Source organism: Amblyraja radiata, chromosome 21, assembly GCF_010909765.2.
Source record: "Amblyraja radiata isolate CabotCenter1 chromosome 21, sAmbRad1.1.pri, whole genome shotgun sequence".
Taxonomy (NCBI): Eukaryota; Metazoa; Chordata; class Chondrichthyes; order Rajiformes; family Rajidae; genus Amblyraja; species Amblyraja radiata.
In genome coordinates this window covers 35,282,004-35,296,237 of record NC_045976.1, presented here as the reverse complement: position 1 = coordinate 35,296,237, position 14,234 = coordinate 35,282,004, and the positions used below count along the sequence as shown (strand labels likewise).

At 42.7% G+C, this 14,234-nt stretch overlaps 1 protein-coding gene across 1 annotated transcript in view; it reads left to right on the top strand.

The window, feature by feature from the left end:
* Positions 1-1,594: 1,594 nt before the first annotated feature.
* LOC116985339 (carboxypeptidase A1-like) overlaps positions 1,595-14,234 on the top strand; it is a 28,408-nt gene continuing 15,768 nt past the window's right edge. The window contains exons 1-2 of the mRNA XM_033040073.1: positions 1,595-1,731; positions 5,801-5,871. Coding sequence (XP_032895964.1) covers positions 5,804-5,871 — 68 coding nt within the window. The 5' untranslated portion in view covers positions 1,595-1,731; positions 5,801-5,803. The remainder of the gene's footprint in view (positions 1,732-5,800; positions 5,872-14,234) is intronic.

The following is a 14,234-nucleotide window of genomic DNA, read 5'->3' as shown; positions in this document are numbered from 1 at the left end:
GTCTACCCCTGCTCCCTTGTTACATTACTTCAGAAAGGCCAGAGTCTAATTGTGAATTAAATAAAACCTTGAGAATTGTCTGTTATGATCATACAGCAAGGAAATAGGCCTCTCGACCCAACTTGTCCATGCGACCTTGATGCCCCGTCTAAACTAGTTCCACCTGCCTGCATTTGGCCCACATTCCTCTAAACCATTCCTGTCCTGTCCTTACCTGTTCAAGTGTTTTTTTAAATGATGTATCTTACATGTTTCAACTACCTCCTCTGGCAGCTCGTTCTTTATACCCACCACCCTCTGAGTGAAAAAGCTGCCGCTCGGGTTCCTATTAAATTTTCCCTCTGTCACCATAAACCTATATGTCCTCTGGTTCTTTATTTTTAAATTGTATGACTGACCTGGCCAGTGAATTTCCCTATACCAATTGGTGTATGTGACAATAAATGAACTTCTTGACTCCCTAACCCTGGGTAAAAGACTCTGTGCATTCACCCTGTCTATCCCCGCATAATTTTATACACCTCTATAACATCACCCCCTCCGTATCCTGCGCTCCAAATAATTAATTGCGAACTTGCCCAACCTCTCCCTGTTGCTCAGTCCCTCTAGTCCTGGCAACATCCTTGTAAATCTCTGCACTCTTTCCAGTCCACCAGTGGATTTAATAATTCCAACCATAAGTGCTCAGTCATTTCGGATTGAGATGGGAACGAACTCTTTCACCCAGAGATGAAGATCAGCAATTTTTTTAATATTAAGGCATCCATGAACATAGAAACATAGAAAATAGGTGCAGGAGTAGGCCATTCGGCCCGTCGAGCCTGCACCGCCATTCAATATGATCATGGCTGATCATCCAACTCAGTATCCTGTACCTGCCTTCTCTCCATACCCCCTGATCCCTTTAGCCACAAGGGCCACATCTAACTCCCTCTTAAATATAGCAAATGAACTGGCCTCAACTACCTTCTGTGGCAGAGAATTCCAGAGATTCATCACTCTCTGTGTGAAAAATGTTTTTCTCATCTCGGTCCTAAAAGATTTCCACCTTATCCTTAAACTGTGACCTCTTCTTGTTCATGACAATCTTCCTGCATCTAGCCTGTAGCGTTAGTGCAGGAAAATGGACTGTAGAGTAAAAGATTCGCAGTAATCTTATTCAATGGAGGGACAGGTTCGAGGGGCCGAATGGCCTCCTCCTACAACTATTTCTAACCCTTTTGTATGTTCTTCCGAGTGTCCGAGCGCTTTCATTGTCACCCTGGTCAGATTTTTACGCCAGTTTTAAGTGTCTCCGGTATCCCCCTACTTCTCCCTCGTGCTGAACAAAACTTTGAAGAAAATCGCTTACTTAACCGTATGACTGTCAGCCAAGAGAGTAATTATTGGGAATTATTACAGAATTTTCGAAGGCTTCATAAATCAGATGCCACACCCTTGGACAAAAAAAAAAACAACTCTGTATAGTGTACGTGGAATGAACTCCTGCAGCCGTCAGGCGGTGATGCTTTATTGCATTACCTCAGTAAACTTGTGTGGGGAAATGCAAACCGCAAATTTGTCAAGCGCCTTGGCGTCCGACCCCTCCTCTCGGCGATGGGCAAACAGCCGTGGGACAGCGCGAAGGCAAAGCCTCCTTCCCGCGCAGACCGTGCTCCAAGCCTCCGCTGACGGCGCGAACTCGTTGCTTGGACTTCGCTCTACTCAGCCCGAAAGCTCCGCTTGACCGAGGTGATCCCACCAGCAAGTTGGGGGATGAATGGCTTTTGCTGCTTTTTACTGGCGGCTCAAGGGGGGAGGTGGGCGGGAATTTTGCGGCGAGTTTGGGTGGGGGGGGGCTGTTGTTGTTGGTTGATCTTATGTGGCGACCTGCTAGCATTGGGGGGGCAATGGTCCCATGTTCATCGGTGGTGGAGGAATCGCACGGCCCATGCACGTTCGACTGATGATCAGTCTGAAGAAGGGTTTCGGCCCGAAACGTTGCCTATTTCCTTCGCTCCATATATGCTGCTGCACCCGCTGAGTTTCTCCAGCATTTTTGTGTAACGTTGATCTGGGGGAACAAGGAACTGCAGATGCTGATTTTACAAAAAAAGGTGACGGATTAACTCAGCAGGTCTGAGTTAATCTCTGGAGAATGTGGATAGTTGACGTTTTGGGTCAGGACTTCTTCACACTGATTGTGTTGGGGGAGAGAAAGTTGGAAGAGCGGAGGGACAGGTCAAAGCTCGGCAGGTAACGGGTAGAAACTGGTGAAGGAGTTTTCTGATAGGCAGATGGTGGGCAAAACCACAGCTGAAAAGACAGGGGGTGTCAGACAAAAAGGATTGAAGAGTTGTGAACTGTAAAGCTAGAGAAAGGAATGTAGGTGGGAAGGTAGGGGGGAGGGGAGAAATAGGTGCAAGTCCAGGTGCGGCAGAGGGGAGAGGTGGTGGAGGGGAAGAAGGGCGATGGGGAGGATTTTCAAATTACTTAAAATAGGAGAATTCAATGTTCATGGCATTGGGTTGTCAGGAACTGCACATGCTCTGTACAAAAAAGGACACAAAGTGCTGGAGTAACTCAGCGGGTCAGGCAGCATCTCTGGAGAACATGCATGGATAGGTGACATTTTAGTTTGAGTAGTTGAGGGGACTCAAGGACAATAGACAATAGGTGCAGGAGTAGGCCATTCACATGATCATCCACAATCAGTGTTCCTGCCTTCTTGCCATATCCCCTGACTCCACTATCTTTAAGAGCTCTATCTAACTCTCTCTTGAAAGCATCCAGAGCGTTGGCCTCCACTGCCTTCTGAGGCAGAGAATTCCACAGATTCACAATCCTGTGTGAAAAGGTTTTTCCTCATCTCCGTTCGAAACCTTATTCTTAAATTGTGGCCCCTGGTTCTGGACCCCTCCCCCCCAACATTGGGAACATGTTTCCTGCCTCTATCGTGTCCAAACCCTTAATAATCTTATATGTTTCAATAAGAAACCCTCTCATCCTTCTAAATTTCAGAGTATACAAGCCCAGGCACTCCATTATATTAACATATGACAGTCCTGTCATCGTAGGGATTAAACTCGCAAACCTACGATGCACTCCCTCAATAGCAAGAATGTCCTTCCTCAAATTTGGAGACCAAAACTGCACACAGTACTCCAGGTGTGGTCTCACTAGGGCCCTGTACAACTGCAGATGGACCTCTTTGCTCCTATACTCAACTCCTCTTGTTATGAAGGCCAACATGCCATTCGCTTTCTTCACTGCCTGCTGTGCATACTTTCATTGACTGATGAACAAGGACCTCCAGATCCCATTGAACTCCTTTTCCCAACTTGACACCATTTAAATAATAATCTGCCTTCCTGTTTTTACTACCAAAGTGAATAACCTCACATTTATCCACATTAAACTGCATCTGCCCACTCACCCAACCTGTCCAAGTCACCCTGCATCCTCATAGCATCCTCCTCACAAGTGAGGAGAAACTAAGTGAACAGAAAACCAAGTGAACAGGAGGGAGAAGGACACATGAGATATTCATGGAGTTGGGTAACAGAGGAGAATGCTTCCGTGGAACATGAACAACAGCATGAACTTCATGGTCCATACGGCCTGTTTACCTCCGACAGGTCTTGCTTACTTGGGATGCGACCATTGTTGGCAATGCCAGCATTTTTTGCCCTCCCTAACTGCCCTCAAGAAAGTGCCGATGAGAGAGTTCCAGGATGTAGACTCTGTCAATGAAGCGCTGATGTATTTCCAAATCAGGATGGCAGACAACTTAAAAGGGTACCTGCTTGTAGTAGCGCTTGTTGTCCTTGTTCTTGTTGATAAAGGTCTTGCTTTAAAGGCCTTTATCGGGGAAGCTTTGCCGAGCAACTGCAGTGCCTGTTGAAGAGACTACACACTGCAGTCATTGTGCTCTGGTTCAGTTCACATGTTCTAGGAGCAGAATAAGGCCATTCAGCCCATAAAGTCTACTCCACCATTCAATCATGGCTGATCTGTCTTTCCCTTGCAACCCCATTCTCCTGCCTTCACCGCATGACCCCTGACACCCTTACTAATGAAGAATCTTGATTAGTAAGTACAGGAAATTCATGCTGAGAGTGGTGGATCGGGTAACAATCAAGCTTGATACTTTGTCCCGGTAGCGTCAAACTGCACTCACCCACGCAAGTGCAGGGTATTCTGTTACACTCTTCGTTTGTGTCGTGGAGTTGGTGGAAATACCTTTGGATTTCAAGAGGTGAATCACTTGCCTCAGGAAATACGGCCTATCTCATGCTCTTGTGGGTTGGTTAACTTCCGTCCATCTGCAAAAGATGATGGCGCAACTTTGATGTTGTCCTGTTTGTAGAGGGGAATGTTTCCTCTATGGTTTCATTTCCTGCTGACGGCCTATATTATTAATGTGGCTGGTTCAGTTAAGATTCTGGTCAATAGAAACCCACAAGATGCTGATATTAGGGTAGTTGGGATTTGTAATCCCATTAAATGCCACGGGCTGGCAGTAAGACATTCTCTTTCTAAAGATGTTCATTGCCAGGCACTTCACAATTAAGCCCATGCCCGAATGTTGACAAGATAGTGCCAGATGAATGCATGGACGGCTTCATTTGCTGAGGAGTGGAAAATGGAATTGAAGTCTGGTTACTCAAACAAAAATGTACAAGATTCTTGAATGTCATTGCACCAGTTCAGGCAGACAAAGAGTTAAAGTGAAGCACTAAGTTGCTCCCAGCAGTGTTTAATCTATTGTGACGCCACTTTCAGGGAAATATGTACCTGCACCCCTCGATCCCTCTACTCTACAACACTCCCCAGAGTCCTGGCAAGGTCCTGCCCTGGTTTGACTTCCCAAAATGCAACATCTTGCACTTATCTGCATTAAACTTCATTAACCATTCCTCCGCCCATTTGTCCAACTGATCAAGATCCCATTGTAATTTTTGATAACCATCTTCGTTATCTACCACACCACCCACTTTAGTCATCTGTAAACTTACTAATCATTCTCATTCAAATCATTGATTTTGAGATAGCAGATGGTGTGAGACTGATTTGGCGAAAACTAAAATAGTCGAAGCTAGACACAAAAAGCTGGAGTAACTCAGCGAGACAGGCAGCATCTCTAGAGAGAAGGAATGGGTGATGTTTTGGGTCGAGACAGAGATACTGCCTGTCCCACTGAGTTACTCCAGCTTTTTGTGTCTATGGTTTAAACCAGCATCTGCAGTTCCTTCTTACACACTAGAATTGTTGAGTCTGAAGATGAAAGGCATTGAAATGCTTCAGCGGCAGATGACAGGCAGTGGCAAAGGGCAACACTATTTGGCAGTACAACTCAATGCAATGGTGAAGGGGACGATATGGAGCCAGAAGCTTAGCTCAAAACATGAACTCTGAACTCAGTTACTAGGAAATTGACTTTAATAAACAAGTGGTTGAAAAGTATTATAAAGAAACGTATTTTTGTGTCAATAAGTATATTGCGGTGAAACTTCCTTTCTGTGGGTGAGCACCATTGAGCAATGGGTTTTCTTCCGATTTATGTAGTGGATATGGCCTGGTCAGGTGAAAGAGGTTTGCCCAAACTCCACTGCTTGGTCTTACAATCATCCCTAAATTCTAACATTTTTTAATGGAAAAATGGCAAGATTCAAGATCCGATGATCAAGATCTTGACTCCACTACAATTGTAGAAACCCAGAGAAGGGAAACTAAACGAATGATAATAGTGTCCAAATTACCAAGAGGAAATATGTGAAAATGTTTAGTAACACTGCTTTCCTGGTCTTTATTTTCTCAGACAATGAAGACATCCTGGATTTTACTAAACATTGTTCTTGTGGCTGCTCACAGGCAGGTAACTTACATTGGGTAAGTAATTTCCCTTGGTCATTGAATTTTCTTGAGCCATGATTGTTGATAGACAATCGTACCCTTCCTCTTCCTTAGACCCTGCTCATAGGTTTTACCTCCTATGTCCTCCTCCCAGATCTATATCCTCTTAAGAAGTAGGCTGGCAGTCAGAGCTTACATGTAAAAATTCATTTGAACATTAAGCAAGAAGTTAGTGCTTTTTGATAATCCATGTTTTGTGAGAGCATGAGTGTATGATGACTTAGGCATCATGGCCTGGCTTTGGACTGAATAAATGAAACCTTTTAGAAAGATTAGCAGTAGAAGAAAAAAATGAACTAGAACACAAGCCTTGTTGTAACATACTTCAACTTAGAACACAAAGTCTTCAACCCTTTTATGTAACCACTGTCCTTTAAAAAATTGCTGAATATCGAAGAACAGAAGGCTAGTGACCTAGGTAAATACCCAGGCTAAGAAAAATTACCTTGCTACTCATAATTGGAAAAGTGAATGGATGGCTAAATCTAAACCAACCATAAAAAGTAGAATCTGATCAGAATCTGGCCAAGGGGCATAGAAAGTATTTTTCAGGTTGAATCCAGTAGAGCCACTGGGCTAAACGCCTTTACCAGTTCAGAAGACATTAAGGGATGAGCAGTAGCTGCCAGTCATGAAAATCAAACTACTTTGTCCTGCAACATTACAGTCAATGCCAAATGGGTAAACCTGTCTCATTTTTAATGGGACACTGTTATGTTTTTCAACACCTTTATCACTCTCTTACTCATTAAATTCAACTGCGGTGAGATGGAAACAAATGGCTGGTTGAAGGTGAACAATATAGGGCATAGACACAACATCTAACAAAAGTTTCAACAAAAGTTACAGATCAGAAATAATTTCTCCACAATGTAATCAGTGTGGAAGTGTGCCAGATGATTAATTTAAGATGAGCTAATCGCTTTGAAAAATATTGAATTAATTTAAAGAAAAGACCTCAAAGTATTCCTAGTTTGCAGTCACCATCAAAAAATAGACATTTGCTCAGAGTAAATTCCTGCATGATAGCAGTAACCCAGTAACTTGTTTTAAAGGAATCATATTTCAGAATAAATGTTGCCCGGGCACCAGAGAGGATTCCATTTCTCTTAAATAAATAATCAACCTGTGAGAGTAAGTTCTGCTTCCGTTTAACATTTAAGCCTGGATTTTCATGCTCATATCTGTTGCATGGGATTAGAACCTACATCCTTCTAACTTCCATCTAAAGGCTATGGAGTTAGCCACCAATCCATGGCTGACATCACATAAGAAGGTGGAAAGATACTAAAAGATTTGACAGTATTTGATTCCATTTCATCTAAAGGTGGAGGGAGATAGAGCTAAGTCCTCTGGGTTCAGACATGGCTTTGACTGGCTGATTAACATTTCTTGTCAAATGTTTGAATATAGTTAGCAATGAGACTCCCACACCATGTTAATTCCCAAAACAATAAATAATATCAATATTTTCAAAAATCATAACTCTTGCCAGTACAAACCACACTTTTCCTCTTATATTTACTACATTTTGCACTGCTTGATCCCAGATAAAATAACAAACTTCTTCCCCCCCCCCCCCCCCCCCCCCCCCCCCCCTCCCCGGACAACAAATAAAAATATTTTATTCATCTTCTGAGATTTTGAGATAACAAGATCTGCATGCCTGGACTTGTCTATTAAATTTCACCTCACTGAAAGAATCCTCTCCTATTTATACTGGCTATCTTCCATCCGCGTTACAGAGTAGTTTTCCACAAATACCACTCCATTTTGTAAGAAAGGTGGAAGAGAGAAAACGGGGGAGTAAAAACTAATAGTAAGATTAAACGAGAACTTACCAGTTTGAAGTTTGATCTTTATTTTATGAGGAGGAACGTTGAGGGAATACGTGAAGAACCCCGCCTACGGCGCATGCGTGTCATTCTTCAAAGCAGCGGTGTGAGGTCACAGATAGAAAATAATGACCTAAGATAGTAAGATTATTAAAGAGATACCAGTTTAAGATATGACCATATAAGGGTGGGAGCGGAGGGCACGTATTCCCTCAACGTTCCTCCTCATAAAATAAAGATCAAACTTCAAACTGGTAAGTTCTCGTTTAATCTTACTATTTTACTTCGGAGTCACGTGAGTGACTTCGTGAAGACTTCAAAGCTCTGTGACCTCATGCCGTGGAACGAGTCCAATCTTCACAACTGCCTTGGTAGTTTGGGAGAAATTGTTACTGGTATTTAAAAAAAAAAAATACAATGATACCAACATTTTTAAGCAAAAATTGTAAATAATATTTATTAAATCAATTTATAAACCTTATAAGCTTCAGGTGTAAATTAAATAGAACTCAAAATTTTGCCCGAAAAAACGTTTCTTCGTTTCTAACTGGTTTGTTGTAATATGTGCGAAACGTTTTCTCTGATGACCATCCTGCAGTTCTGAGGATATTGTCCATCGGTACCTCCAGGCGATTAGCTGCTGATGTAGATGCAGCCCTGGTGGAGTGAGATTTGAATACATTAGTGTCCACTCCTGCCTGAACTAAGCAATATCTCAGCCACCGTGAAATGGTCTGAGTCGAGACTTTATGGTATGGCTTCTTATGGCTAATTAAAAGAGCCTTTTCATTGCCTCTGATAGCCTTCGTTCTGTCCATATATAACATGATGTGTTTTACTACACAGAGACGTTCATCCTGTGGATAGGCTATGAACTCTATCACCTGACCCGCTGATCCTGGTCTATTTTGCTTAATAAGGCCCTGGATCACGAAAATCAGCCTTCCTGTCGCCTCCGTCAAGTTATCCAATCTTAACTTCTGTAATGACTGGACCCTTTGCGCTGTGACCAGCGCCATAAGCATAACCATTTTCATAGTTAGATAGTTTAGCGGTAATGCCGTAGCCGGTGACCAATTCCGTAACATTTTTAGGACTACGCTCACATCCCAGATTTGGCTATATCTAGCCCTTGGTGGGTTAGTGTTAAAGATGCCTCGTAGCAGTTTTATTACTAGAGGATGTGAGCCGACACCCTGTCTTTCTGTGCCTTCCCATAAATAACTGGACAAGGCACTCCTAGCACTATTGACCGTGCTGTAACTGAGTCCTTCAAAGTGCAGGCTTGTGAGGAATTCTAGGACAGCTGGAATATCCACCTTTCTGTGGTCTAGATTGTTGTCCAGGCAGTATTTAGTCCATTTCTTGACATGACATAAATATTGTTTTTGAGTGGAAAGTCTCTGTCCACAGTTCTATCAGATAAACCCATATGCCGAAATGGTTCCTTCAGAGTCTACAAACCAATAAATTTAGATAATTATGGCAAGGATGGCTGTCCCCAGTCACCGGATGCACCAGCAACTGAGGACTATGTTTTAAAGTAATATATGGTGTAAGCACCAAATCCTGCAGCACCGAGAACCATGGTTGGGTAGGCCAATCAGGTACTATGAGAATCCCAGATGCCGAGTCTAGCTGAATTTTCCGTAGTACCCGATTGATGAGGCAGAAAGGAGGAAATGCATAAATGAACCATTTCCCCCAGTGCAAAGAGAATGCATCTGTAGCTTCTGCCTCAGGATCTGGTTCCCATGATATATACCTAGGTAACTGATGATTTAACCTGGATGCAAAAAGATCAATATCCGGCCTTCCGTACTTTGCTGTGATATCAGCAAATATCTTTCTGTCTAACATCCATTCCGTATTTTCATTAAATTTTCGTGACCTGGCGTCTGCCACTGAATTAAGTATCCCTGGTAGATACGTAGCCGATAACCAAATATTCCTTTGGATACACCATTCCCAAATATGGTTTGCCAATTCATCACAGGATATTGATATATTTCCACCCATATGATTTATATATGCCACCCCCGTGGTATTGTCTATCTGCAATCTAACATGCTGGTTAATCATTCCCGAGCAATAAGATTTTAAACCATAAAAAGCACTCAACATTTCTAAGTAATTTATACCCTTTGTGGTAAGTAGGTTAGTTTCCTGTATATTCCATCTCCCTCCAGAGCTCGAGATGGTATCCGTTGCTCCCCAACCCAGTGCACTGGCATCTGTTTGTAATACCACAGATGGGTTTGGAATAACTATTGGGTTGGAGCTATATATAACATTTTGTTCCCACCATTGTAGTTCTTTTATAGCTCTAATTGTTAGCTCCATAGGCCTATCAAAATGGCCTCTATTAATTTTTAGTGCTCTAATTTTTTCTCTCTGTAAATTTTGGTAATGCAATCGTCCAAATTGAATGGCAGGAAACGTGGCTATAATTTTCCCAATAATCCTGGCTACCCGTCTAATGGATGGTTTAACGGTATTAATAAGCTCTGTGCAATCCTCTTGGAACTCAGTGGCTTTCCCTATAGGTAAAGTCACTAACATATCAAGTGTGTTAATAGTGAACCCCAAGTAATCAATATTAGTTGCAGGTGTTAATCTTGACTTAATTGGATGGATAATGAATCCCAGCTGTTCCATCAATATTCTTGTGGCAACCACTGCTCTACTAGCCAATCCACTTTAAAATGAGCATATTGTACAAACTTATTAAGTGTTGATAAATCAATAATTATCCGGCAACCCCCATCTTTCTTATGTCTAATGAATATATTTGAGACAAATTCCTGTTGTTCATGTTTGGTTTTTTCAATTACTCCTTTCGTGAACAACCTTTGTATTTCAATTTTTGCTTTAGCTCTGTCTAATTTGGTAAGCATATAAGTTCTGTCCGGTGTATGTTGTACTGGAGGTTCTTGTATGTGTATAAACTCTATAAGATATCCCTTAATACTGCTAAGGATATACCTATCCACAGTTAACTTACACCATGCTTCCAAATGAAATTGCAACCTCCCTCCAAGGTCTGTGCTCCTTATTAATTTTTGAGGCACAGACCCACCTACCTCCATGGTTATCGGTGGTGTTACTTTCTTGGTCTTAACCGAGGTTGCGGAGGGCCTTGAGGTTGAAAGTGGGGTAAATGTTGAAGTGGAGGCTTCCGCATTTTCCATTGTGGGCGTCCCGGGCCAACCCCTAAAAAAGGACGCTGTTGCTGGTTTCCTCTGGCCTCTCTCCAATTTTTCGTACTATACATACTAGTACTTGCTTTTTTAGTCGTCCCATAAGGATGATACCGTTTTCCGACATATCCTTTGGTCGCTTTTATTAGGCCCAACGTTTTGGCCTCTTCCTCCAAATCTTTGACCTGTTTTGATAGGTCACCCCCAAACAACAAATTTTGAGGTTTTATGGCTTTCTGTTTGCACAGGATTGCAAATTTTGGGTCTAACGTTGGCTGAATAGCCCCTTTCCTGATGTTGTTCAGTTCAAATTGAACATTGCAAAACAGTGCTAAAGCGTCTTTCATGTCATTGGACATATCCACATTTTCCAGCCTACGGGCCAAAGCTGTTATACCCGCCGAGAGTCCTTTACTAGCATTCTGTATTTTTATATCCAGACTCCGAATATCCTGCCCCACGTGTCTCCAAATGCTTCGGTTCACCTTGGGTACATTCAGAGCCGCACAATTTCGCGGAGGTAAATGTCTTGCCCATACCTCAGCTAAGGTATCAGTTTTGAGGTGATGGGTCGTCATACAATCAATGCTGGCCGCCATCCTGGCCTCTAGGTCTTTTCCAGTTTCTTCTTGCTGGAAATATGTGTGCACCATGTCCAGCAACTGTGTTCCCTCATCCTCCATATGGGAACGTGGCTCTGACTCTTGTTCAGAGTCCGAGTCAGGCAGCCCTTGAACACCCTCTTCAGATGAGGATGATATGTCCAGCAGCCTTTTCTGGCCATGCTCTGAGGGACTTACACCTGTATGTGTGCGGCTTTTATCCATTTTCTGGAGCCTGACACTATGGAGATGTTCCTCCCACAACCGCTCCAGCCGACTTTCGTGCTCTCCCGCACTAGTCGCTCGCGGGTGTTTCTTTTTAGCCCACCGCTCCTGCCGACTTTCGTGCCCTCGGGCACTAGTCGCACGCGGTTTAAATCGCAACTCGTCGCCATGCCTACCGGCTCTGGTTGCTCCCGGCCGCTGCAAAACGCCGTTTTTCGCCGTCCCGGTACTCCTCCAAACAGATAGATGACGGCCCCACATGCTGCAGCCACTCGTACTGTTTTCCGAGCTCTGCAGATGCGATCGCTGCCGGCTGCTCTATGCCCTGCAGCTGGTCATCATCACTGCTATACAAGTAAGTATTTACCGGCGATTTTTCGGGCTCACTTTCCCAGCGGTTCGTTTTGCGTTTCGCCTTCCCGCCCGGTCTAGAATTAGTTTTTCCCGGCGCGGGGTTTGAATCTGGCACAGCTGGCTCAACGCAAACTGCCTGTGCCGTCGGCTGCTGCTGCGGGTCCCCGGCACCTTTACCGCCGACATCCTGCAGCTTCTTCACAGCCTTTCTGCGTCCTCTATCCATTCCTAAAAAACGGTGAAAATGCAGAATCACTTACCTGCCGTCGACCGGCTTGTTAACTCTCTCGTTCAAGGGGACGTCCTCCCCAGGTCCGACACGTTCAATGCGTGTATGCGATATGACACGCATGCGCCGTAGGCGGGGTTCTTCACGAAGTCACTCACGTGACTCCGAAGTAAAATTACCTAACTTTGATAGCAGGGAAAATATTAGGATCTGTTACTAAGGAAGCGATAGAAAGGCACTTAAACATAATAACTGAATTGAGCAAAGAGAAATACTTGATAAATACAGCAGCATTTTTTTTTAAAGTTCTAACTAGTGGAATAGAAATGGGGAGACCAATGAATGCGATGTATTTGGACTTTAAAGTGGTCATTGCTAAAATGCCATACAAGGATTGTTAAATAAAATGAGATAAAATTGTTAAATAGACAAGAGATAGGGTGTAATTTACAGGCATGGATCAATTCAAGGACAATATAATAGTTGCAATAAACTGATCATGTTTTGGTTATGAGGTTGTGAGATGTCACCAGGTTCTGTGCAGGGATCCAGGGGTCAAGATGTCTGTATCAATGATTTGGGAATCTTGAGAAAAGCACAGTGTTGAGCACCTCCATGTTTGACAATTATACTAAACTGAGTGACATCAGGAATTGAGAAAATGATGTAGAGAAGTTTTAAGAATATATTGCTCAGTGACTGGTTGAGGAAATTACAACTGGAATATAACAGGGAAAAATGAAAAAGATTGTCCAATTATATTCCAGGTGAAATTTTGTCGAGGGAATAGGAAACCAGAGTATCTTTCAAATGAAAAATTTTAAATGCAGGAGTTTCAATGACCAATGAGTCCTTATAATTAAATCATTTCAAGAAAATGGGCATTGAATTGAAACGTACAAAATTCTTATGAGGCTTGTGAGGGTAGGTACAGAAGTAGTGTTTCCCCTTAATGTCACAGATTCAAAATAAGGGATACTGCAATGAGAAAATTCTTCACAGGAGGGCACTGAATCATTTTTCCCAAGCGGTTTGTGGAGTTCAAGCACAAAATATATTCAAGACAGGGTTAAAAACAGAAATGCTGGGAAAACTCAGCAGTTCAGGCTGCATAGTTCTAACACCTGCAGCTTATTTTATTTTCAAGACTAGGAATCTCAGTGATTCTCTTGTTTCCATCAGTCTTGCCAACATCCTACCACTGATGGGTGTCCAACATGCCATTCTCACACGTTTCCATCCCAAACAGATTTTTGCTAAGGTGCTCTTTCTTAATCCTGCAATTTCCTGCAGCAAAGTTGTCTAATACTTGGAGTCAATCCAGGAGAACTGTTGAAAGCAATTTTCCTGGGTTTGATGTGGAACATAGCATTAGTTAGATTGTTCTCTTTGCTTTCTAAGAAAGACAATAATTGTCACCAGAATCCCTATTATTTAATTTGTTCTTGAGACCTGACCTTTTCTGGCAATTCATTCGCTCCCATGGGCTGAGGCAGCATTTGGTTAAATGCCAACTCTCTTTGTTGCAAATATATACTTTCTGATACAGAGGACAAGGTGCCAATTAGGTGCAATTACAAGGCATTGTGAACTGCAGTTCCTCCTTCCTGGCTTCTGATGTTAGAGAAGGCCAATTCTTAATTGACCTGAGCGGGTGGCCAATCTTGAACATTGTAGTATTCACTGAGACATTATGGAACAAGTACAAATTACTTCAACGAATGCTACTTTGCCCTGAAGAGCCTGTTCTAATGACTGACCTCATTCACTGAAATATTGTTTGCATTAATTAGTTTTTAGTATATACCTTTCAGCACATGTTGCAAGTCAAATAATCCACTTGTCAATGTTAAATGTGAAGTTATGAGCTGAGCCCTCTAATTTATAAATTTAG